Below are 24,336 nucleotides of genomic sequence, written 5' to 3'. Positions count from 1 at the left end.
TGTTATGTTGTTTTCTCTCCATCATCCCCACTGAAGTTGTTCCCATAAGTTATTAATGATCTTTAAATTACAAAAACCAGCAGCCTCACGGTTTCTCCCATTCCATTTTCTCCTTCTGCCATATTTGGTAACACTGTTCTTGGGCCCCCACACCCACACGGGAGACCCAGAGCAGCTGCTGGCACCTGGCCTTGGCCAGGCCCAAATAAGAGCATTACGGCTATTTGGGGATGCAAAACATACTTCCCTCTCTCTCTTTAACTCTTTTAAATAAATACAGACAAAGGACTGATGGAAAAAAGGAAGAAGGAAGGGAGGAAGAAACAGAGCGAAGCAGGGAGGGAGGGAGAAAGGTAACAAATGTAGCAACGTGACAGAGCTCAACAGACTTAATTTTAGACTGTGCAAACTCAGAGGATAATCTTGGCGCTAAAACCAGAATACTAAGACCTGGGGAGGGTCAGTGTTCAAGGACAAAAACAACAACACAAAACCTCTTGCTTTACAGCACACCAACAGCAGCTACCTGCGGCTTTGAGATCACTGTCACCCGGTGCCATCTCCCCTGCCTCAGCACCACTAAGCACTCCCCAGAATTTTATCACTCACTTTGCGTTATTTCTTTTCTATTTACACTGTTCCAAGAGATCATGCCTATCTCTGTTACTTAAGACCTAAAGCCATGTTATCCATGCACTGTTCAGCTATATAGCCTTTCTCTACTAATTTTAAAAGTATTTAGGTAATATCATTCTTGGTGGACATAGAAGATCAAAGCAAACACAGAAATCAATGCTTTCATAAAAAGCATAATACAGGGTACCAGCGCAGTAGCCTAATGGCTAATTTCCTCACATTGAACGTACCAGGTTCTAATCCCCCTGGCCCTACTTCCCATCCAGCTCCCTGCTTGTGGCCTGGGAAAGCAACTGAGGATGGCCTAAAGCTTTGGGACCCTGAACCCATATGAGAGACCAGGAAGAAGCTCCTGGCTTCTGGCTTCAGACGGGCTCAGCTTTGGCCATTGCAGCCACCTGGGAAGTAAATCAATGGATGAAAGCGCTCCCCTTCTGCCTCTCCTATCTGTATATCCGATTTTCCAATAAAAATAAATAAACTGAAAAAAAAAGTCTAATAGAGTATTATAAAGTAGGGGAGAAATGAGGTATCGAATAGCATCTAAGCATTACATAATATAATAAAATCCACAAATATTTTATCGCGGTTCACAAGACCCCACATAACCCAGTCCTGGCCTATTCCCCTAATCTCATCCATTCTTTCTGTCTTCTAGCCACACTGGTCCTCTGACTGCTCAAAGACATCCTTATTTCCAGAGAAACGATTAGTCTTATAGGATCACAGGGCATAGTCAGAGCAGAGTCACATGGCATAAACAGAGCAAGGCAGGCGAGGAACAGAGGCAACAACCACGTAAAATGTCCAGTCAAAAAAAATAAATAAAAGCTTCAATGAGCAAATGACATCTCAACAATGACTTGCATGAAGTGACAAGACAAACGTGAGGATCAGTCTTCCAGATAAAGGGAAGGCCAAGTCAAAACTCCCCAGCCAGAATGAAATAATTAAAATCAAGGAGCAGCCGCAAACCCAGAATGGTCAGGGAAGACAAAACAGCAGAAGGCTCACAGAAGATTCCAGGACCACCTTGTCGGTCATGGCAAAGAACTGTAGATTTGATCGTGTGGTATCTACTGTTATGATCCAATAATCCTTTATCTACAATACTGTTCTAATCCTCTCCGCCTTAAAGACATTACTGTCTGTTTTAATTGGATGACAAATGTTCTAAAACCTTATGACTCTGCAGTATCACTTATACCATCAACCAAGAATTAAGACACATGAAGGGGCCTCTGAGTAGCAAAGTCGTGAGACAGTCACTATGGGCTTATTCTTGCTTCACACACATTTGTAGAAAATGTCTACTTACATAGACTTTCCTAATCCACAAAGGGAATCAAACTTTAACCAAGAGAAGGCAGCATAAGGGCAAACTGAAGACGCAAGAGGTGTTGCAGAGAGACCACAGGCTCTTGGGAGCACAGGGCTGAACTCCTACCCTATTCTTGAAATTATCTGGAAAGCTACAAAGTTTCTAAGAAGCACACTCACTCTTCGGCACCTCCCAAAAACACAGGTTTCAGGACACCCAAGTTATCAAAAACTACTGAGGCTCCAGCCACCTGTACCACTAATGTGTAACCCATGCTCATCTTCCTACCGTTACTACACTGGGTGATGTGGCGCAAACGGGGTCCACGCAGCCCACATTGGCTAAAGAGCAATAACAGGGTTAACAGAGGTCGGCATAGTGAGGCAGGACTTCTCTCCGGCTTTGGTGGAACGCATGGACGCGCAGGACTGACTATTACACCGTGAAGGATACAACTGGAATGTCTTAAAGCTGCCGGGAAGAAACTTACCACGACAGATTTTCTCTGGAAGTTTATGTTGCTGATGCAGACGACCTGATGGGTTGTATAGGAAAAAAACAAAAAAACAAAAAAACAGGCGTTTCAATTAGTCAATGAAAGCCCAGTACTCACCCAAGTGCAAGTAAGGGCTACTTTCATTTGACAGCCTTACACAGAAGCTTATTGGCTTGAAGTCAGGCACGAGCCACAAAAGGCAGGTTTACTCAAGGGAAAATACAGTTTTAGAACTGTAAGGGAAAGTGTTCGCGCTACAAACACCATTGTCACCACAGCGAATGGATGCTCGATTTCTGGTCTCCCACAACACACCCACCGCGTCGGTTTTGGCCGATCAGGAAAAAAAAAAGTAACCAATACTTATAATTTATAAGGCCGTGGGCTTTCGAAGCCCTTGTCTCCTTTCTTCCTGTTCATTCTGGCGGGTTCTGAGCCGGTGGGCGGCATGGGGCGGTCCGGCGGAGCTCGAGGGGCCGCGGACACACGCTTGCCGCCCGGACGCTGCCCCGCCGGATCGCTGCCGCCTCCAACTCCCCTTCGATGCGGCTCTTGTCGGACGCCGCCGGATTCCAGTCACACAGCCCTTCCCGCACGGTAATCACACAACCAGCTCCACCGACATCTTGCCGGTGGCCTCCGACCTCCGGCGTCAGCGGAAGTGCGGCGGTGACAGGGGGCGGAGCCAGGAAGCCGCGTGCGGGGGCGGGGCCGGCGCGGCTGGGGGCGGGGCCTGCGTTGCTGGGAGCGGTTGTACGTGGATCCCGACCGGAAAAGAGCAGGAACTGTACCGAGTTCGGAGCTGGAATACAAGTCCAGGGCGAGCTTGCCAAGAGTGGAGGAGGCAGGTGTAACCTGGCATCCTCCCAAAGGAGGAGTGAGCCATGTGAACCCCTGGGGCTCAGCGAAGGAAGTCGTGCTTACATTTCATGTACATCACAGAAAATCTGATCATTAGTTACATCTGGGTTTATGAATTATTACCAGTTAACTTTTTCAAGTGTTGGACCAGATTTCATTTTGGTCATTCCTCACTCCCCCAACTATTCCTTTGTTAAATTCATTAACAAAGCTAAAATTAATTTGAACTTTATACCCTCAAGCAAAAACAAATCAGGAAGACAAGGCATTTTATCAAGCATTCCAATGCCAACTTGTAGTTTTCAAATGAATGCTGTGTGGGTCAGTGTCACATTTTATGATTATAAACTGTTATTATTCTGTTCATGATTGAAAATCAACTTCATCTTTCCCAAAGCATGCCCATACTAACCATACAGGAACAATTATAAAATTAGTCCTCAGTGTAAACTTGTGTGACTACTGAAGTGACTTCTTGCTTAATTGATTCAAAGCTCAGGGGAACTCACTTCAGAAATGCCATTGAAGCAAAAATAATAATCATGCCCTTCTCTGAAATGCTTAGGATTTGGTTCTCTGAAAAAAAAAATTCTTTTAAAGATTTATTTTATTTTTATTGGAAAGTCAGATATACAGAGAGGAGCAGAGCCAAGAGAGGAAGCTCTTCCATCTGATGATTCATTTCTCAAGTGGCCACAACGGCCAATGCTGAGCTGATCCGAAGCCAGGGGCCAGGAACTTCTTCTGGGTCTCCCACATGGATGCAGGGTCCCAAGGCTTTGGGCTGTCCTCAACTGCTTTCCCAGGCCGCAAGCAGGGAGCTGGATGGGAAGTAGGACTGCCAAGATATAGAGCTGGCGCCCATATAGGATCCCAGCAGTTACAAGGCAAGGACTTTAGCTGCTAGGCCACCATGCCGGGCCCCTCTGAAAAATTTTTAAAGGTGTTAATAATTAGAATGTAAGACCTTTATTAAGGAAGCAGGATTTTAAGCATAAAAAGCTAAACCGTTTTTCAATAAATAAAATCATGTCCCCATCAGAGATACACATGTAATAGAAATAATACTTTATTTTGTGTGTATGTTCATAAAAAGAAAAAGGTGTATCATGTTACATGTCAGAAGAGCAAAGGTTTTCACTCAGGAATAAAAGTAGCAGAAGAGTATCCTTTTCCCCCTTTAATATCCAGCATTTTTATAATGCAACTTTAGTTCCAAAGAAATACGTGTTCTTTCAAGAAATGGGTCTTCGGGAATTGTAAACTTTAACGCCGTTTTGCATTGAAGAACGAGAATATTTAGTGAGTAATGCACCTATGGTTTGCTTCTCTCCGCATAAATCTCTGGGAACAAAAAGAACACGGTCAATATTTTGAGAATGAAACCTATTCACAGCACTAGTTATTTCATCTCTCACCACTAAATCCATCTTTCCGGTTGGCCTAAATGTGTGTGTTCAGGGAGGAACAGGGTGAATGTGGGTTCTCAGTGCTAACTGAACTACTTGGACTCTACGTGTGTCCTCTGACCGTCATGGTAAGGCAGGAATAATGGATGACTGAACTTTGTATCAGGTGGAAGGAACTTGAGATTCAGACAGGATACAAAACTTTAAAATGAGTTTTCTTGTGAAGCAGAACAAGAGCCTACAGTCCACGATGCTGCTTTCTTTGTTGCTCAAGATGAGAAGCGTTACAAAGAAACTAGGCTGATGGGAGTGAATGAACAGAGAGTAACACAGCCAGGATAACCAGGGGAGGCAGCTCCTCGAAGGGTCTCCCGTGGCTCTCAGGCAGCAGCACTGGCTATAGGACCAGGTGCAGCTCCTGCATCACGCTGGAGGGCCAGCAGTGGGAAGGAAGGCGAGTCTTGCCTGCCTGCTTCTGTTTTCTCAAGGTGTAAGCTCATAGGCTTTGTTTGAAGAGGAGTTAGGGTACTGCCAGTGTGTGATGAGGAGGGGTGTGGAGGAAGCTCCAAAGGTTTAAAAAAAACTTGAATGATAAATGGTGCCTGCCCACGGGTCATGCTGCCTACCACTGAGGTTCCCAAATCTTGTGGTCCCCCATTGAGTATTTTTCCCTGGGAAATAGCAGCTGCTCACATGAGGAAGGCACAGAGTGAGAAGGAGTTGGGTTTAATCTTTTGTTTGTTTGTTTGTTTGTTTAAATTTTTTTTTAACCGGGGAAGTGTGACAAGAGGAAGGGACTATCCAGGGAGTGGCGTGTGAACAGTAGGAGAGAATGCCAGTGGAATCTAAGCTGGGAAAAGAGAAGCGAAAGGATGTTAGGAGGGATCGGGTCAACATGCTGATGGACTTCAGGTGTCCATGGACTTGAGACCCGGAGCACTGACCTGGGGTTAGCTGCAGCTTCTGGAATCTGCCCTTTGCCACAATGTAAAAGTAAGGGAGCAGGAAGGATGGGAGGGGTAGTCAGAGACCCTAATGTCTCCCATAGCATCTATATTCTGTCCCTCAGAGAGCAGCAACTTTGTAAGGAAGGGAGCCGAGAGGCGTGTATTAGAGCAGTGGAAAAGAAACCTGTTCCACTGTCAGGATCAGTCATGGTGGGGGATGACAGAGAGTAGCAACTGGACGAAGTTTCAAGGAAAGCAGCGGATTCTGATGCGATATGCACACACACCAAAACTGTGCCCTACAAATAAATCTAAAACTCTTTGTAAAAACAGACCAACTCTCCAAAGTCCTTTTAAATCAATGACTTACTGAATATATGGAGCTATATCTTCTTCTGTCCACTTCTCCCTTAGAGAGAATAGACTGTTAAAACGTTCCTGAGTCCCCTCGGGTAAGTCGTCTACTTTCAGCAAAAATATGATTTCTGGCCTTGAGTTTCTATCAACCAATGCTAAACCCTACAAGAAATAGGAAGAAAAGGGACAATTTATGATCTGGTACCTAATTACCTTTCGAATTAGCTTGGTCCAAGGCATTTAAAAACTCAGCAGCACAGAATAAACACAAAGGATGCAGAGATGTCTAAGAGACGGCCCCAACCCTAAAAGTCATCAGTGAGCTGTCAGTATCAATTCCAGCAGACTCTTTTGATTCTTCTTCCCAGTTTTCTGTCCTCTGTTAATGTTAAGCCTTGCTATTTGTTTGTTTTTAATTACTAAATGCCTGTTTCTTTGGTCAGTACTTTGTTTTTTTTTTAAAGATTTATTTTTATTATTTTTTTTTTATTGGAAAGGCGGATATACAGAGAGGAGAGACAGAGAGGAAGATCGTCCATCTGATGATTCACTCCCCAAGTGAGCACAACGGCCGATGCTATGCTGATCCCAAGCCAGGAGCCTCTTCCGGGTCTCCCACGCGGGTGCAGGGTCCCAAAGCTTTGGGCTGTCCTTGACTGCTTTCCTGGGCCACAGGCAGGGAGCTGGAAGGGAAGCGGGGCTGCCGGGGATAGAACTGGCGCCCATATGGGATCCCGGGCGTGTAAGGCGAGGACCTTAACCACTGCGCCATCGCTCCGGGCCCATGCAGTACTTTGTTTTAAAGATGATTTATTTGAAAGAGTTACAGAAAGAGAGAGATCTTTCAACTGCTGGTTAATCCACAAATGGCTAAAATAGACAACACTTGGCCAGGCTCAAGTCAGCAGACAGGAACTTCCTCCAGGTCTTCCACACGTGTGGCAGGAGCTGAAGCACTTCGGCCATCTTTTGCTGCCTTTCCCAGACAATTGGCAGGAAGTTGGATAGGAAGTAGAGCAGCCAGAACATTTGAGCTGGACAGTTACCCACTGTACCACAATGCCAGCCCCTGCCAGCACTCTCTCATCTAGGCATATTTAAATGGCGAGAGCCTTTTCATAATTACACAAGCTTTTGTTCATTTCCCCTTCTTGACTCTCACAGTACTCTTCCCAAAGGCCATAACTGACGTGTTCCTGATGAGGTAGCTCCTCTAACTGATGTCACTGCATGGTCCCCAAGAGCTTCCTAGACAGAGTTCAAGTTTCTCAGTTCGATCCTTGATGTCACTAAGAGATTAACTGCAGATAGGCTCAAGCCATCTGAATTGAATTAAAAGTAGAGTGTGGGGCCCAGCGCGGTGGCGTAGTGGTTAAGGTCCTCGCCTTGCACGCCCCGGGATCCCACATGGGCGCTGGTTCTAATCCTGGCAGCCCCGCTTCCCATCCAGCTCCCTGCCTATGGCCCAGAAAAGCAGTCAAGGACAGCCCAAAGCTTTGGGACCCTGCACCCGCGTGGGAGACCCGAAAGAGGCTCCTGGCTTCAGATCGGCATAGCATCGGCCGTTGCACTCACTTGGGGAGTGAATCATCGGACAGAAGATCTTCCTCTCTGTCTCTCCTCCTCTCTGTATATCTGACTTTCCAATAAAAATAAAATAAATCTTTAAAAAAAAAAAGTAGGCTGTGATGGTACCTACTGATTACCCTGCACTGTGACAGTACAGCTCTGCTAGCCATGCCTCCCAACATGGTCTCCTGGATTCCCATTGCTGCTCTCCGTTCCACTGACAATGCAAGAGTTTATTCTTCCATGCGCAGCAACTTGACCACCTATTCTTTCCTTCAAAGAAGCATTCTGAATTGATGGATAAGTCTCCCCGCACCAACTTTTGGAACCCCTGACACATTGTAGGTGCCCTTCCCATGGTAGAGTCCACTCTGCACTGTAAGAACAGATTTGCACATATAATCTGCACCCTCCACCCACAGTCCATCCCGTTAGTTCTGAGTGCCTGGATGGTGCCTTGTATGACATTGTCTCCCCAGCACGGAGCACAGTGCCCAGACATAAAGGAAATGCATTTGATTTGATTAGAAAATATGAGCATGTATACAAGATAGATAAATGTATAATACTATCAGACAGGTCCAGATGTGGAGACATAGTGCAGTATGCCTCTCCACATTCAGAACAAAAATGGACTCCCAGTGAAACTGTTGCATGCATCCTGACAGAATATATCCTGGACTCCAACACTGTCCATGCTTACATTGGAAAACATTTCAATAGTGGCATGATTGGCTAATGGCTGTTCCTGAAGGAATGCTGAGGGGAAATCAGTAGTAAGAGCAAAGGACTTGGGGAGGGGACAGGAAATGCTAGAGCCTATGGAATTATATCACAAGAGAGAAAAAAAAGAAAGATGCAATACAAAAAAAATTCTATCAGAGGTCCTGGTTTGATAGCGTAGTGGGTAAAGAGCTTGCCTTGCATGTGCCAGGATCCCATATGGGCACCAATTTGTATCCCAGCTGCTCCACTTTCCATTTAGCTCCCTGCTTTTAGTCTGGGAAAGCAGTCAAGGATGGCCCAAAGCATTGGAACCCTGTACCCACGTTGGAGATCTGGAAGAAGCTCCTGGCTCCCGGTTTCAGATCTGGCTCAGCTCTGGCCATTGTATCCACTTGGGGAGTGAATCATCAGACAGATCTTCCTCTGTCTCTCCTTCTCTGTAAATCTGACTTTTCAATAAAAATAAATCTTTTAAAAAATGCTATCAGAGTGTGAAATGACCAAACTCAACATTCTTCCAAAGCTAAGTACTACGTGCCCTAAAGAAAAAGTATAGGGTGCTATGGCATGAAACAGGAGATGTTTTCTTAAAAGTGGAAAATGACAGAAGGCCTCCATAATAAAATAAGCCAAAATTGAGTAAGACATGACCAGGCAAAAGTGGGGAAAGTATCATTGCAGACCAGAAGGTCTTGTGTGAGGGACGTAAGGTGGAGCGTTCTTAATGATCCTGAAATATAAAACAAGGCTGGTTTAAAATTAGCAGTAGGGAAAGCAGCCAGATATAAAACTATTGCAATGACCATGAAGTTTGCCAAAATGCAAACTTGGGGATTTTCTAACTTAAGTGCAATGGGCAACTTAAGTTATTATAAAACAAGGGAACTCATCTCATTTCAACAGCAATTTTAGATCATTCTATTAGCACTCCAGAGAATGGGCTAGAAGAGGGCAAAATCAGAAGCTCAAGTTCTGCTTAGGGAAGCCGTTGCTCTGGCAGAGGCAACCTGTCACGGTAGTTTGGAGTAAGACATGAAAAGGGATGAAATGAGACATACTGGGTGGTGCCAGGAATGAATGTAAATTGGATAAAGAATTGACTGAAGCTATGCAAGTGCTCTGAAGTACAATGTGGTGACGGCTATATTAACTTTGATCTATCTATTTTTACTGGAAGAGCAGATTTTATAGAGAGAAAGAGAGAGGGGAAGATCTTCTATTTGCTAGCTAACTCCCGAGATGGCCACAATGGCTACAGCCGAGCCCATCCAAAAGAAGGAGCCAGGAGTTTCTTTCTTGTCTCCCACATGGGTGCAGGGTCCCAAGGCTTCGGGCCATCCTCGACTGCCTTCCCAGGCCACAGGCAGGGAGCTGGATGCAGCAAGGACACAGACACCTATGTGAGATCCCAGTGTTTGCAAGGAAAGTTACTCAAAAAAACCATCCTGTGGGGCCCAATTTGCATGCTTTGTCATATGTAAATTATGTCTTAATAAAGCCCTTTAGTTTTGTGTTGTCATACTCAACAAGGCACTGTAGAGTTCTAAAGGACCTTTTTTTTTTATTTTTTTACATTTTTTTTTTTTATTATTTTCTAGGACCTTGTGATGGGACTGAAGGCACAGTGCACTCCGAATGGGTGCCTAGATCAGTAAATTGGCTCCACATTCAGCTCCACCGTAGGTATCACCCAGTAATTAAGCACCTACTGAATCCCACAGCAGTTCCTAGTCATGTTACCTGAAGCTGCTCGAGCCTCGTTGTCATTCCTTCAGGGACACTCTGCTGCCAGACTTCCAGAAACTCAGCAAGGTTGAACTTGACTGCATTCTGAAGCAGCATCTGGGCGGTGGCTCGGCATATCTTATCTGTGTTCAGCTCAAAATAAACCTCACCTAAAGGGAAGTTTCAGATCCTTACAACTGAAGACAGCACCAGTGTTCCCTTCCTCCCATGCCGGAAGGGACCATAACACCTCAGCCCACTTCCCACAGATCCACGGAATCCCAGCTGTTAACAACAACACCCATGGGGAAAGTACGCCAGTTCTAACGCGCAGGAAGTTCCCGAGTGTCCTTCACAGAGCGGCCCTTACCTTCATCTGTGTAGTTCTTTCCATAACATTTAAGACAGTGTTCTATCATTTCCCTGGAAAAGGTAAAACATTCATGACTAGTTAGTCACATTTTTAGGCACTAGATTTGAGTCCCTATTGTTACATAGAAAGTATAGTATAAATTTCAGATTTGAAATACTAAATTATGGGGTTGCCAAATAGTACCATATTTAACTCAATTAGGATCTAACTTAGGCATTTAACATAAACTATGTGTATAAATGCATTATTATAAAATAACTCAAACATAATTTCTGCATTTTTAAAAATTAATTAATTTTTTTTTTTGGCAAACAACAAAAAAATGATGTGTTCATACCCTAGAGTTCCCTACTGGATCCCATAGCAAGTTTGGTTCCATATTTGATTTTTTTTAAGATTATTTCTTTATCTATTTAAAAGGTAATTACAGAATGAAAAAAAGAGTCTTCCATCTGCTTGCTTCCCAACAGGGATGGAAGAAATACAAGAGACAGGAACTTCTAGGTATCCCCTGTGGGTGCAGCTGGCCAGGGAACTGGGTCATTTTCTGCTGCCTTCCCACATGCATTAGCAGGGAGGTGGATCAGGAGGGGAGCAACCGGGACTCGAACCTGCACCCACATAGGACAGCTGCCTTCCCACATGCATTAGCAGGGAGGTGGATCAGGAGGGGAGCAACCGGGACTCGAACCTGCACCCACATAGGACAGCAGCGCTGCAGACAGAAGCTCAACTTGCTGTGCCACAGCATTGTCCCCTGCTTCTATATTTTAAACATTTTTTGATATTAACATATAAATAGTCCATGCTCTGAATTAAGTTGCAGTCTGTAAAGGACTGGATCTTCTATTAACGACATCCAAAGTGACATGCAATTAAAATACTTACTCTGGCTCCAATGGTCCAAGTTCCTGAAGGCATATACTCAATGGAACTTTAGTAAATGACCAAGATTCAGAATCCACAAGCTGAGTCACATGATTCAGAAGTTTCATCTCATAATCAAATTCGAGAATTCTCCAGTAACCTACACATTCCAACAGTTACAATCATCAAAGAACCTTTTAAGTGACTGAGTCAACTAAGGAGCAGCATAACTCATGCCCTGCTTCAAAAACGAAACACTGACCATGCTTTCTTTAAACCAGGGCTCTTTTTACGCTTTTCTCCCATTTTGTCTTCGACAGAAATCAGGTGGCTTTTAAGGAGAATTTTACAAATGACTAACACTGTGATTTTTTTTCCAAGTGTTTTTAATATTATCATTTCACAGGTGAACTAGGTGAAAATGCAGAAAGCTGCACCTGTTACAGTCTCTTTCTTCAGAACATCATACCAACAATGTCAGTGTCAGGTGCCATACCCTACTTGGCAACCTCCACTGTGCTGCACAGCCACAGTTGTCACTCTCGGCCCAGCTCCCATGTGGAAATGCTCTGCTCCTCCTTCCAGGCACAGCAGCCTTTGGGCATAATGTGGATGAGCAGGACAAGAAAGACTGGCACCAAGGTCCTTTTCCCTAATCCCATGAAAGGTTACGGATGCCATTTTACAATCCATGGCACAACCTAGATGGCATCATAGTGTCTCCCTTCTTATTCTACAAAATAAAAGACAACATGAAAAAATGAGCTGTGAGATCTAAAACAACATGCCAAAGGGTTAAGAGTGACCTATACATGTCCTGACCAAAACCATCTCCACGCAATCAGTGAATAGTACAGTTACAGTAAAATATATTCTTTGGCTCATCTTTTTAAAACATGTTTATGTAATTTATACTTTTTCAAGATTTATTTACTTTTTTGGAAGGCAGTTACAGAGAGGGAGAAAGAGAGAGAGAGCACAATTTTCCATCAGCTGGTTCGTTTCCCATTTAAATCACCAGAACAGCCAGAGATGGATCAGGGCAAAGTCAGAAGCCAGGGGCTCTACCCAGCTATCCAACCAGGTCTCCCATCGGGGAGACTCTATTTGGGCATCATTTACAGCTTTCCCAAGAGCATTATCAGGGAGAGGGATCAGAGGCAGAGCAGCCAGGATTCAAACTGGTGCCTCTAGTGGATGCTGACATTACAGATGGCAGCTTAAACCAGTGTGTCCCAGCATTGGCCCCAACTTTTTTCTTTAGCTTTAACTATAATTCATTGATATCCATGCATCATAATAATTAGCAAAATCCATAAGAAAAATTAGATTCCTAAGATCAAGTGGCTCTCAAGCCACAACTAAGAGCTAAGCCCGTCCCATTAGTTCTAAAGTTGTATGCTTTAACAGAATTTGTTACTTTCGATTGTCACTTTTGACAGTTAAGGTCTCACAAAAGTGTTGTTTAGAAGATTATCAGAAAACTGAAGAGTCCACCTGCCAACACATGCTAATTTTATTCTTCCCAACACAGTCCAGCTGCTGCTTGGGACCAATGAAAGATGCATGCAAACATACTCTGCAGGATTCCCACAAACCCAGAAGTTGAACAAAAAGCCCCCTCCCCGGCCCAGAGCAGAGGCTGGTCAAAATATTAAAGGCACAATCCCAGACCTCTTTTCAGAAGCATGACATAAACTAATGCATGTTCAACAATCCACTGGAGTGTTCACAAGCAGAAACGAAGTTTCATCTTCCAAGCGATTTGGAAATACAGTGAGGTTATTAAATTCATGCTGAAATAGAGTTACAGGATATGAGTTCCATGTTATATCCTATCACTAACTCAAATGTAAGCTTCAACAGTTAGCTCCCCTTCCTAGGCCTTCGTTTCCTCATCTTTAAAAAAGAATGAAAATATGGAGCCAGCTTGGTGGCGTAGTGAATCCTTCACCTGCAAGCTCCAGTTCCTGTCCCAGCTACTCCACTTCTGATCCAGCTCCCTGGGAGGGCAGAGGACAACTGCCCAAAGCTTTGGGCCCCTGCCTCTATGTAAGAGACCCAAAACTACTTCCTGGATTCTGGCTTCGGATCAGCTCAGCTCCAGCCTTTGCAGACATTTGGGGGAGTGGGCCAGCAGATAGAAGAGCTCTCTGGCTCTTGGTCTCTCCTTCGCACTCTACAATAAATAAATCTTTTCTTTTTAAATGGAAATATTAAAGCACGTGATGTCTAAGGACCTTTCCTGGTTGAACATGACTCCTCCTTTGCCACCTCAGCCAAAGGACTTATAAGACGAAGTTCAAGTCAGCACAGGCAGACTGACTTTGTGTTGTGAAGAGGGTCACCGCATTTCTACACCACATCTAAAATGACACGTATCATCATCTCAGAGCCCAAAAGAAGAGTCAATAAACAGTATGCAATAGGGTAAAGATGTTCAAGAACTTTTCTTTCAAATAATCTATCGTTATTAAGTCAGGAACACTACCTCCAATCTCACAGGCATTTAGAACTTGCAACTGGGTCATTATTTCCTCCTCACTTGCCTGAATCTGATCAAGCAAATCACCAGTTGTATACTGAAACAAGAAAAAAAAATATGTTAAAACCTTGGAGAACTATTTTTAAGATTTCTTGTTGAAATGGGCAAATAGAGACTAAATTAAGGCAATATCTATGCGCCCACTCCATTTCCTGTATTCATATATAATGACTATGACTTAAAGTCAGTGGCTATCTTCAAAGAAAACATAGAAGAAAATCTTTGTGATATTGGATTTTGGTAATAATTTATTAAATGATACTGAAACCATAGGCAGCGAAAAAAAAAAAAAGAACAATTGGCTCGCATATGTCAAAGTGCTAACAGTAAAAAAGGATAAATATTATAATAATGCATTCTGGGTTGTCAAAATCATACAGACAGAAAATGGAATGGTGGCTGCCAGCTGCTGAGAGGTGGAGGAATGGGGAATTAAAATGTAATGAGTGTGGAGTTTCAGCTGCCATAGATGAACAGTTTCTGAAAATGGATGGTGCTGATGGTAACACAGCACTCTTCCTGCGAACTCAATGCGACTGAACTACAAACTTCACCATGGTGAAAATGGCACATTTTGTGTAGTAGACACTTGACCACATAAAAAGTCAAGAAAGTGAAAAGGACAACCCACAGAATTACAGAAAATATTGGCAGAGCATCTATAAGATAAGCAACTTAGACTATATAAAGAACCCTCTTACCACTAAGTAACACAGGACTAACAATTCAATTAAAAAGCAGGCAAAGGAATTAAATAGAAATTTTTCCAAAGATGCACATACGATCGAAAGCCCTTGAAAGATGCTCAGCATCATTAGCCATTAGAGGAAAGGCACACCAAATCCACCTTGAGACAGGCTTATGGCTGAAATTCTCATAACACAGCCTAAAAAGAATGTCACCAGTGTGCGCACTTACTGATGCTCGTTGCTTTTATACTCACACAGACATCTTACTTTTGAGCGACTTGAATCCTTTTCTTTTTGACTGTCAGGTCCTTCATAGGTATTTCCCATCAATAGTTTTTTCAGCTTCTTTAATTTAGGTCTACATCTTCTTAACTCCCAGTAATTATTAGAAAAACCAAGGATCTAGAAATGGTAATGAAGTATAACCTTTTAGAGCAGTCTAAAAGCAAATAGCATGCAAGACTCCATCTATGCCACCAAACCTCAAAAAGTAAAAGACAGAGGGGTCAAGTGCTGTGGGCAGCAGGATAAGCCACCTGTTAGAATGTGTGCATGCCATGTTGGAGTGTCTGGATCCAAATCCCACCTCTGTTTCCAATCTAGCCTCCTGTTAATGCGCCTGGGAGGCAGCAGAGGATGGCTCCAGCACTGGGCTGCCAGGATCCACCTGGGAAACCTGGATACGGGTTCTGGCTCTTGGCTTTGGACTTGCTCTGTCCCAGCTGCTGCAAGCATTTGGAAAGTGAACAAGCAAACCTCTTTCTCTTTGCCGCACTCTCTCTCTGTCATTCCATCTTTCAAACAAATAAATACATTTTTTAAAAGTTGAATATATTTTTTATAACAATCAAGTCAGTGGGGCCAAGGCACTTCATTTTCTCTTGGGGAGGTATCCATGTGGGAGACCTGGCTGAAGCTCCCAACTCCACTTTCAGTCCTGTCACTGTGAACATTTGGGAAGTGAACCAGTAGACAGAAAATACCTCTCTCTCTCTAAGTCTGCTTTCACATAAATTATGAAAAAAAAAAAAATATAGAGGCCAGCACAATGGCTCAAGCCACATCCCATACGATCACCAGTTTGTGTCCCAGCTGTTCCACTTCCCAGCCAGCTCCCTGCTTGTGACTGGGAAAATCAGTAGAGGATGGCCCAAAGGCTTGGGATCCTGAACCTGTATAGGAGACCCAGAGGAGGTTCCTGGCTCTTTGCTTCAGATTAGCTCAGGTTTGGCCATTGCAGCCATTTGGGGAGTGAACCAGCAGATGGAAGATCTTTCTCTTCCTCTCCCTCTGTCTGTAAATTTGCCTTTCCAGTAAAAATTAGGGGAAAAAATTTTAGCTAATTCTGTTGTTGGACTTGTGAAACAATGAGAAGCCCAGAAGAGACAGTTGAAAGAGGCCACATAATAGACAAACTTCTATTAACAATCTCTGTGTCTCCAGGATTGTCCTACATCGAGCAGTTAGCAGGTGCTCAACAAGTGCTTCCTGAAAGAAGGAAAATAAGTTGAACTGCTCTATCATCTGGGTTCCTTCCAACTGAAACGGAAATACAAAGGATGCTTCTGCTACCTAAGATAAGGCTTGCTGGAGAAGACAAGGTGCAGAGCCTGCAGGGGGCGCTGCTCAATAAGGGCTTCAGAAGAGGAGCCGCTGCACCAAGGCAGCAAGACTGACTGGGGTGCAAAGTGACAGTCTTCTAGCTACATCCCATGCATCAATGTCAGCTCATGCATCTGCGCATTAAGATGGGGGAGGAAGAGGAGCAAGGTTTGGCACAGTATTTAGATTGGATGCTAGCATTAAAAATAATCTGGAGATTTTTGTCCCACAAATCTAAACTTCAATCTTGACTTCAAAAAAGCAATCCTATTCTCTGGCCAAGCTCTGCCAATAGGGTGGCAGGCATGTTGTGGCGGTTGGCTGGGTGGGAACTGGTCACAACTGCGGCTGTCACTGCTCAGAACAGGGCCTTGGTTGAAGGACCCTGCACATGGGTAAAGATACAGGCCAGGCCTTCCCAACGCACACAGCTAGCTGACTTCATTCTCAAGTTTCCACACAGTGCCCACCGGACTTCATATCTGAAAAGCCTGGGAGAAGGCTGATGGCAATACAAAATGGGCAGCCACAAGGTGGGCCAAGAAAATTGAAGCCAGACTGTGGAAAGTTAAGACCAAAGCTTTAAAATCAGGAAGGTAAAGAAATAAGAAGCAGAATTATCAAAAATCAAGTAAAGAAGCTGCACAGAGCAGCTTTATTGAAACTTCCCAGCAAAGCACCTATTGCTAAGAGTGCTGCAGCTATTAAGACTCCAGCAAAAAAAGAAAAACAGGTGGGCGGAGGGGACCGGGGATGGGGGAACACCATTGGAGGCAGAAAGGCTGCAGGCCTACAAGGCTCCAGCTCACGCCTCTCCCCAAAGAGTCACGGGCCAGAAGGCAGATCTTCCCCCTCGAAGTTCAGAAGGCTCAGAAAACCCTGGCACAGACGGCACCTGCTCCAAAGACATCTGCCGAGAGAGCAGGAGAGGCCATTGTGGGAGCCACAGAGGTTCTCCGTGCCATGTTGCAGCACAAAGGAATGAAGAAAGAAAAGCAGAAATCTAAAGCTACAGTGGCACTGGGCTAGCTTTCTTACAGAGTTACGGAGTAGCGGTTCTCACCTACCTGGCCTCTGTGTTCCCAAGTGTGCCCTACGCACCCCATCACTCCTGTCACCCTCAGCAGTCACACCCATGTCACTCCCGGCAGCATTCCCTACCCTGTCCTTACAGCCATCTGCCGGGTAACCACCAATTCAAACCTTCATTAATGGATCTTAGTTAATTCACTGGCTGCTCCTCCATACACAGAATTCCCACAAGATCTCAAAGGAATTCACAGAGATTACCATGCCCTCATAAAAACAGCCACAAAACCAGGAAGAAAAAAAAAAAACATTTAACAAAAGAGTGAACTCCCAGTATTTTTTCATTACACAGTAAGACATAACCCTAACAAAACACAAAATACAGTATTTACTGGAAATTTGGTGCTGGTAAAATCACATGAATCATTGCAGTTCCACTTCTTTCCTTTCCAATTCTATTTTTAAGGAAGCAGCTGGCCTGAAGTCCCTCTGCAAGAATTACAGGCCGTGCCTTCCCTGCCACATGTGGAACAACCTAGACAGGATGGAGACTTTTGTTCGGTAACTGCCACCCATATTCTCCAAAATAATTTAAAAAGTGTTATACTTGGCTGCCGATCATAATGAACTAAACCCGCTTGAAAAGCTAAGAAACACCCTCCCTTCAAAAAACTCAAATTTCCTCATTTCTCTACCTCATAAATACTACCAAGTGAACAAGCTCTGGTTTAAAGCAGCCCCTTTTTTTCAAAACACAGTTAAATTCATTAAAAATAAATAAAACATTCAGAATGAATCATCCAATAGTCAACTTTCCCCATTACAGAAAATGATGAATCGGCCTTGAAGCTCCAATTCAAAAACGGGAAAAGACAAGTTCACACAACGGGGCAATAACAACGCTCAGAAACTTCCGATTCTTCCAAGCAACAGCTTAGATTTTATACCTCAGAGCATACGCTTTCTAAAATTTCTAACTGCGGTAAGATGAACAAGTATCATCCTTTTTCAGACTTAGAGTCATTTTTAACAGATTCATGGAAAACATAATGAAAAGGCAAGTATAATTTGGTGTGAACAAATTTCCAAATCCATGCACAGTTCTTCCTGAACATGACCATTCCATGAACTTGCAGATTATCCTCTGCCTGCATCGATTTCAAACTTGCTTGGCACCAAGGCAAACAATTTTTTTTTTTTTACTATGTTTATTTTCATCTACTTGAAAGGCAGAATGACAGAGAAAGAGAGATCTTCCATCCACAGCTTTTCTCCCCAGAGGACTGCAACAGTCAGCAAGGCCAGGCGCTAGCAGGAATTCCAGGCGCTCCATCCAGGTCTCACGAGACCCAAACACTGGAGCCATTATGTGCTGGCATCCCTGGCACATCAGCAGGAAGGTGATTTAGAAGCGAGTCGCCAGAACACTACCCGGCACTCTGGCAGGGAGGGTAGGCATCCCGAGAGGCCGCGTCACCAGCCACCCCACAAGGCCTGCCCCCCCAGTCTATATTTTCGTTTTAATTCTGGTGACCCTTTTGAAGTGCCCTCAGAAGACTTAGGAGACGAAGCACAGTACCTCATTGTGAATAATGTTACAGTGAGTCCCTTCCTTCGCCAGCTGGTCAGGAGTTTTACAACCAGGAATGAAAAGCAACAGATTTGAGGTGTCTGCTATTTTCAAGTCGTATGTTTTGTCTTTACTGCACAGTACAGCTTGTTCATCTTTATCACCGCGAATTACGAAACTGCAGGAAAAAATAGGGTTTTTTGAGAGCCCAGTGAACAACTTCTTCACCAACAATTTCCAAACCCTCCATGCTTACAGAACTTACAACTACGTCCTGACGCTATGTCAGGCCCCTCCGAATAATGACAGAGCCACAGGGCAAGGGCAAGTTCTGATTCCAGCTGGATGCACACCCAGTGGCCAACTAAGAACAATTAATGATGAGCAAGAAAGAACCAACAAGACCAAAAGACCAAATTTTTCTACCTGACATATTTGTGCAAACTTCTAGGAAGAGCGCAAACAATGCATCTAGAAATTTAATCAATCTTTCTGTATATCTGCTTTTCAAAAAAAAAAAATTAAATCTTAAAAAAAGGGCTCAGTGCAATAGCCTGGTGGCTAAATCCTACACTTGCTGGGATCTCCTATGGGCACTAGTTCGTGTCGCAGAGGCTCCACTTCGCATCTAGCTGCCTGTTCATGGCCTGGGAAAGTCCAGGATGGCCCAAGGCCATAGGACCCTGCACCCACGTGGAGACCAGGAAGAAGCTTCTGGCTCCTTGCTTTGGATCAGCTCAACTCCAGCAGATGGAAGATCTTTCTCTCTGTCTCATTCTCTCTGAATATCAGCCTTCCCCAAAACTAACTAAATAAATAAATCTTTAAAAAAAAAAAAACAGTTTAATCAAAGGTCCCAAGTTCCTGGGGTGGCCAAGAGCTTTAACAAAAGGCAGGTCAGGGTCTCTGCGTTCCATGTCATAGCGCTTGTGTTCGAATCCCGACTGGGCTCCAGATTCTAGCTTCCTGCTCATGCTCACCCAGGGCAGCTCAAGCAGCTGGATTCCCACTACCCTGAATAGAATTCCCAGCTCCTGGGGTCAGCCCTGTCCCCGCCAGCGCAAGTCACTGGCACGTGAGCAACAGATGAAAAGAATATCTCCTAGGTCAATAAAAATAATCAGTAAATAACAAAGATGTAGCAATCTCCATAACCATACTAACACAATACTTTTCAAACGCATGCTCGGGGATCTTAGAGATCTATCAAACTATTACAAGGTAGACTGGAAGCCAGCAGCTCTGAGTTGGGCCCTAGCATTCTGCATTTCTAAGTTTGCCTGGGGAGGACCATGTTGCCGGTGTTCCTGATACCCCTCCCAGAGTCCTCCTCCTGCTACACGGAGCACCGTCTAACAGTCAAGGGAGCACGCCCAGCCTCACCATCAGTTGTACTGCAAAACAAGACAGAAAGCAGACGGCCTCATAAAGAGGTTGCGATGCTGAAAGAAAAGTGATGAAAAGAGTGTGTCTTACAAAATGGACTAAAGGGAATTTATCAAGAGAAGGAAGAAAGTGAGGGGGAAGAGCGACAAATAGCAATGACAAAACTGATAAAAAGGCACCAAGCTGGTTCAAGCAGCTTTCCTCGTCTGTGAAGCCTGTGACCCTCCTGCACGCGACCACACCTTTTAAATCAGTCACGAAAACCCTGAAATAAAAGTCTATGTGATTTTTTTTATTGTTTTCATTTAAATGAAAATATTTAGATTCACTTGTTGTACAGATTTATTTATTTGAAAGGCACAGTGACAGAAAGGAGGAGAGGAAAAAAGCACTTGCAGTGGCTGTTTCACTCCCCAAACCCCGGCAGCAGCTGGAGCGCGGTCTCCATGCAGCAGGCAGGAACTCAACTGCCTGCCGCCTCCTGGGCTCTACGAGGGAGGCTGGGCTGGAGCTAAAGGGATCAGATAGGAATCCAAGCACCTCAGTATAGGATGTAGATATTCCAAGTGGCAGCTTAGCATCCTATGCCACAACACCCACTTTCTAACAATGCTAATTTGGGCCAATTATGTACTTTTTATTATTATTATTGTTTACTTGAGAAGTAGACAGAGAGCTCCCATCCTCAGGTTTGCCCCACAAATGCCCACACTTGCAAGGCTAGCCAGATGGAAGCGGGGAGCTCAGAACTCAATCTGGATCTTCCATGCAAGTGACAGGAAGCAAATAACCTGAGCCGTGTGCCCTGCCTGCTAGGGTCTGCATTAACAAGAAGCTAGAATCCGAACGAGGAGCTGAGAATTAATCCCAAGCCCCCTGATGAGGAACAAACAGTGTCTAACCGGTGTTTCAACACCCACCCCACCAGGAATATTTTTTAACATTTATTTTAGGGACCAGTACAATGGCTCAACTGGCTAATCGTCCACCTCCAAGTGCAGCGTCCCTTTTAGGCGCTGGTTCATGTCCCAGCTGCTCCACTTCGATCCAGATCACTGCTCGTGGCCTGGGAAAGCAAATGCATGAAGGAGTCCTAGAAGCGCCTGACTCCTGGCTTTGGATCGGCTCAGCTCTGGCCATCATGGCCATCGGGGGAGTCACCAGCTGAAGGGAGATCTCTCCTCCTCTGTAAGTGAGCCTCTCCAATAGAAACAAAATAACTCTTTAAAAGGGAGAGATACAGAGAGGTAGAGATCTTCCATGTGCTGGTTCACTCCCCAAATGATCACAGTGGCCAGAGTTGGACAGACCCAAAGCTAGAAGGCAGGAGCGTCCTCTGGTTCTCCCAGGCGAGTGTCGAGGCCTAGGGACTGGAGCCATCCTCTGATTCTTTTCCAGGCAATAAGTAGGAATTTGGATGGAAAATGGGGCAGCTAGGACATGAACCAGCGCCCATAGGAGATCCCAGCACCACAGGCCTTAGCCTGCTATAACACTGGCCCCATTTAGAAAGATTTTCATATTTGTTAACTCTCCCCACAAAACACACATTTTTAGGCCCTTCTGCTTTTCGGACAGCTAGATTAATTGTAACTGGTGGACAGGAAGCAATGAGCACCATCTCCCTTCACTTCTCTGACTTGATGGCTGGTGCCTGCAGACCGGCCAGTTAACTGTTACACCGTTGGATAGCGGTGATGTATGGAGTTGGAAGAGAGTCTAAAGGGTTCAACCAGAAGAAACGTACAAGGGATAGCTAGTAAAACAGAGCAACTGGAGGAAGTGGGTGTGGAAGACAGTCAGCCCAGTGCCCCTCCGTGATTTTTGGAGCCGGGGTTGTATAACCCGCCCAAAACTGTCAAGACTGCCTTCAGACACTACCTCACCTTTGGATTTTTTTTTTTTATTTCTTAAAAATGTCCTTTCTTTAAAAGGCAGAGTGGTAGACAGTGAGCCAGGGATGGGGTGGGGCAGAGAAAAAAATCTTCCATCCTGTGGGTTAACCTCAAATGGTTGCAATGGCCAAGGGTGGGCCAGTCCAAAGCCAGGAACCTGGCACTCCACCCTGGTCTCCCACACAGCAACAGAAACCTAACCACTTGGGCCACACTGGCAGGGAGCTGGGTCAGAAGTGGAGCAGTCAGGGACCACACTGTGCACCCTGACAAGGGAGGCCAGGGCTTCAAGTAGCAGCTTAACCAGTTGTGGCACTGTGATGACCCCTGGACTTGGGATTTTTTTCCTCCCCTCCTTGGGTATAATTTTTAGGCCATGATCCTGCAGCAGCTTTGCAGCTAACCTGAAATGAGAGAAAACTTCAGATGTTCATTAAGTGAGTAACCCCTAGCAAGTCTGCGTTGGGGGCCCCACCCAGTAACCTGGAATGGAATTTGGCCTTTCACATCCACTTCTCTGGGGAAAAGAAATACAAGATGAAGGCAAGAATCCTATACACGCCGTACTTTAGGACAGAGTGACAAACAGCTCTGTGGAACCCTTGACGGTGACGTCAAGGGTTTCAAACACCTTACCAAAGTTCCACTTCCATATGCCTTCGAGCCCTCGACCTGTCCCGCCATGACCTCAGGGCAGCAGCTTGACCGCTAGAGCAGCACGGTGCCTCGCACACCAGCTTGCTGTGTGTCCACGTGTATGCCCCTTTCTGGTCTGCCTCTTATCGCTGGCACCTGGGCGAGGCAGGAGGCGCCGCCCGGCCCTGCTTACCTGTGCCCGGCCTCCAGCTGCTGGCACAGAGCGGGCTCCAGCTCCAGCAGGCAGAAATCGCCGCCGCTGGCCCCGGGGCCGAAGGCCAGGCAGTGCACGGTGGGCAGCAGCTCGGCGGCGTTCAGCTTGGCGATCTGCAGCGTCGCGTCCACCTCTTCGCGGGTCCTGCTCATCGTGGCGCCTCAACACCCGGAGGACCGCTAGCACCTGCGAGAAGGGTACAAATAGAAGCTTTTCCCTTCAAAAGCGCGCCAAAGAGGCTGGACGTGCGCTTCCGGGGCGGAGCGCGTCCCGGGCGCGTCCTGGGCGCGCGCGCTCCTCGGCAGCCCAGGACCGCGCGGCGCCGGGGATGCGGAAAGGAAGCGCGGGCGGAGCCGCCGTTCGGAGCGCCACCCGGAACCTCAGCCCCTCCTTCCGCTGCCCCCTCCCTCGTTTGCTTCCTCTGGGGGCAGATCTGTGGTGAGCGCGCTTTCTGTGTAGTGTCATTAACCCTTCACCCCGACCCTGCAAGGTGGACGCTGGGTCATCCTGTAAAGGAGTGTGGGGGCACTGCCGGGAGCCTAATCAGCCGTGGAGTGAAGGTTTTGTGCTAACAATCCAAAGCCGGGAGCGATGGCGGGGACCCTAACTTTGGGCCTTGGAGATGAGCACAGCTGGGCGACGTCAGCCTGGGCTAGGTCTGTCCGTTCCTTAGTTTGTGGCAGATGTGAGGCTGCTATCCAGGTCAAGAGAAAGCAAGCGTTCTGTAGTAATGAAGGCCCCGAGTTCTCCCCGGAGGAGACGGGGAAACTCATTACTAGACTTTTCCAAGGTGTGCTCAAGGATTACTCCAGACCCACATGTTAACAGCAAAGCCCGTCAGTGCGCTCCCACGGGTGGTGAACCCTCGTGCTTACGGGCTAATTTAGGAGTCTGGCTTCCCCGACCCCAGAGAGCAGAAACAGCCTGGGAGGAATAGTCCACTCGAAGGGCTGCTTTGTGCAAGGCCTTCACTGAAGTAAGAGAGCGTGGCGGTGAGCTGAAGGGTTGCTGCTCTGGTCCGATGGACTAGTTCCTCCAAACTCACGCAGGAGAAGCTTAACCCAGGAAGTGTTACTTTAATGCTATAAAGAGGGTAAAAAGTTGAATCTGGCTTTGGAAAGTGGGATTGAATGAGGGTTGTCTTGGGGGGAGCCCCTTGTAATAGAATGCTAGTGACCTTCCTGGAAGGGAAGGAGCAGTGTGTCCAGACGTGATTCTGCCAGGGCAGCCCTGGCCAAGGCCTGCATCATGTCCTTTGAACTTGGAAACTTCAAAAGCTATTAAGCCAAAAGAAACTTCTTTGTAAAGAAGCCTGCTGCTGACACTTTTTTTATAGTCTTAAAAAACTGACTACAACACTTGCATTCAAAGCCAGAAACTGGCATGTCTTTTTAGTATTTGGGAGAAAACCGCTGGAAGGGGGCATCTCAGGGTTTTAGGGGGTGCTTTGGCTGGTAGTGGGAAGGCTGGCTCATGTGACCCA

The 24,336-nt window shown here is 45.6% G+C and overlaps 2 protein-coding genes and 1 pseudogene across 3 annotated transcripts in view; 1 reads left to right on the top strand and 2 right to left on the bottom strand.

Annotated features, from left to right (window-relative positions):
• Positions 1–3,076, bottom strand: part of TAF2 (TATA-box binding protein associated factor 2) — a 74,986-nt gene extending 71,910 nt beyond the window's left edge. For both annotated transcript variants that reach the window (XM_040979375.1, XM_040979376.1), the window contains exons 1-2: positions 2,821–3,076; positions 2,448–2,502 (exon numbers count right to left, since the gene is read on the bottom strand). In XM_040979375.1, the coding sequence (XP_040835309.1) occupies positions 2,448–2,502; positions 2,821–2,903 (138 nt within the window). In that variant the 5' untranslated portion in view covers positions 2,904–3,076. The remainder of the gene's footprint in view (positions 1–2,447; positions 2,503–2,820) is intronic.
• A 1,290-nt stretch (positions 3,077–4,366) lies between these two features.
• Positions 4,367–23,118, bottom strand: DSCC1 (DNA replication and sister chromatid cohesion 1). Its single transcript, XM_040979374.1, has 9 exons — positions 22,833–23,118; positions 18,732–18,900; positions 14,789–14,923; positions 13,779–13,869; positions 11,309–11,447; positions 10,418–10,470; positions 10,063–10,217; positions 6,041–6,189; positions 4,367–4,658 (listed from the first exon to the last, which is right to left on the bottom strand). Exons 1-9 carry the CDS (start codon positions 23,003–23,005, stop codon positions 4,550–4,552), a joined length of 1,173 nt encoding a protein of 390 aa, XP_040835308.1. The 5' UTR covers positions 23,006–23,118; the 3' UTR covers positions 4,367–4,549.
• LOC121155983 lies at positions 16,429–17,152 on the top strand (annotated as a pseudogene).
• Positions 23,119–24,336: the final 1,218 nt, after the last annotated feature.

This window comes from Ochotona curzoniae, unplaced genomic scaffold (assembly GCF_017591425.1).
Source record: "Ochotona curzoniae isolate NIBS_2020 unplaced genomic scaffold, NIBS_Ocur_1.0 contig_3190, whole genome shotgun sequence".
In the NCBI taxonomy this organism is placed as follows: domain Eukaryota; kingdom Metazoa; phylum Chordata; class Mammalia; order Lagomorpha; family Ochotonidae; genus Ochotona; species Ochotona curzoniae.
The sequence above is the reverse complement of the archived record's forward strand: the minus strand, read 5'-3'. Positions and strand labels throughout refer to the sequence as shown.

Coding starts and splice junctions, on each gene's coding strand:
- DSCC1 (XM_040979374.1), bottom strand. CDS start 23,005: ATGAGCAGGACCCGCGAAGAGGTGGACGCGACGCTGCAGATCGCCAAG. Junction 11,448..13,778: donor AAATGCCTGTGAGATTGGAG/GTAGTGTTCCTG, acceptor TGGAATGTGTAG/GTTACTGGAGAATTCTCGAA. Junction 4,659..6,040: donor GATATAGCTCCATATATTCA/GTAAGTCATTGA, acceptor TTTTGTTCCCAG/AGATTTATGCGGAGAGAAGC.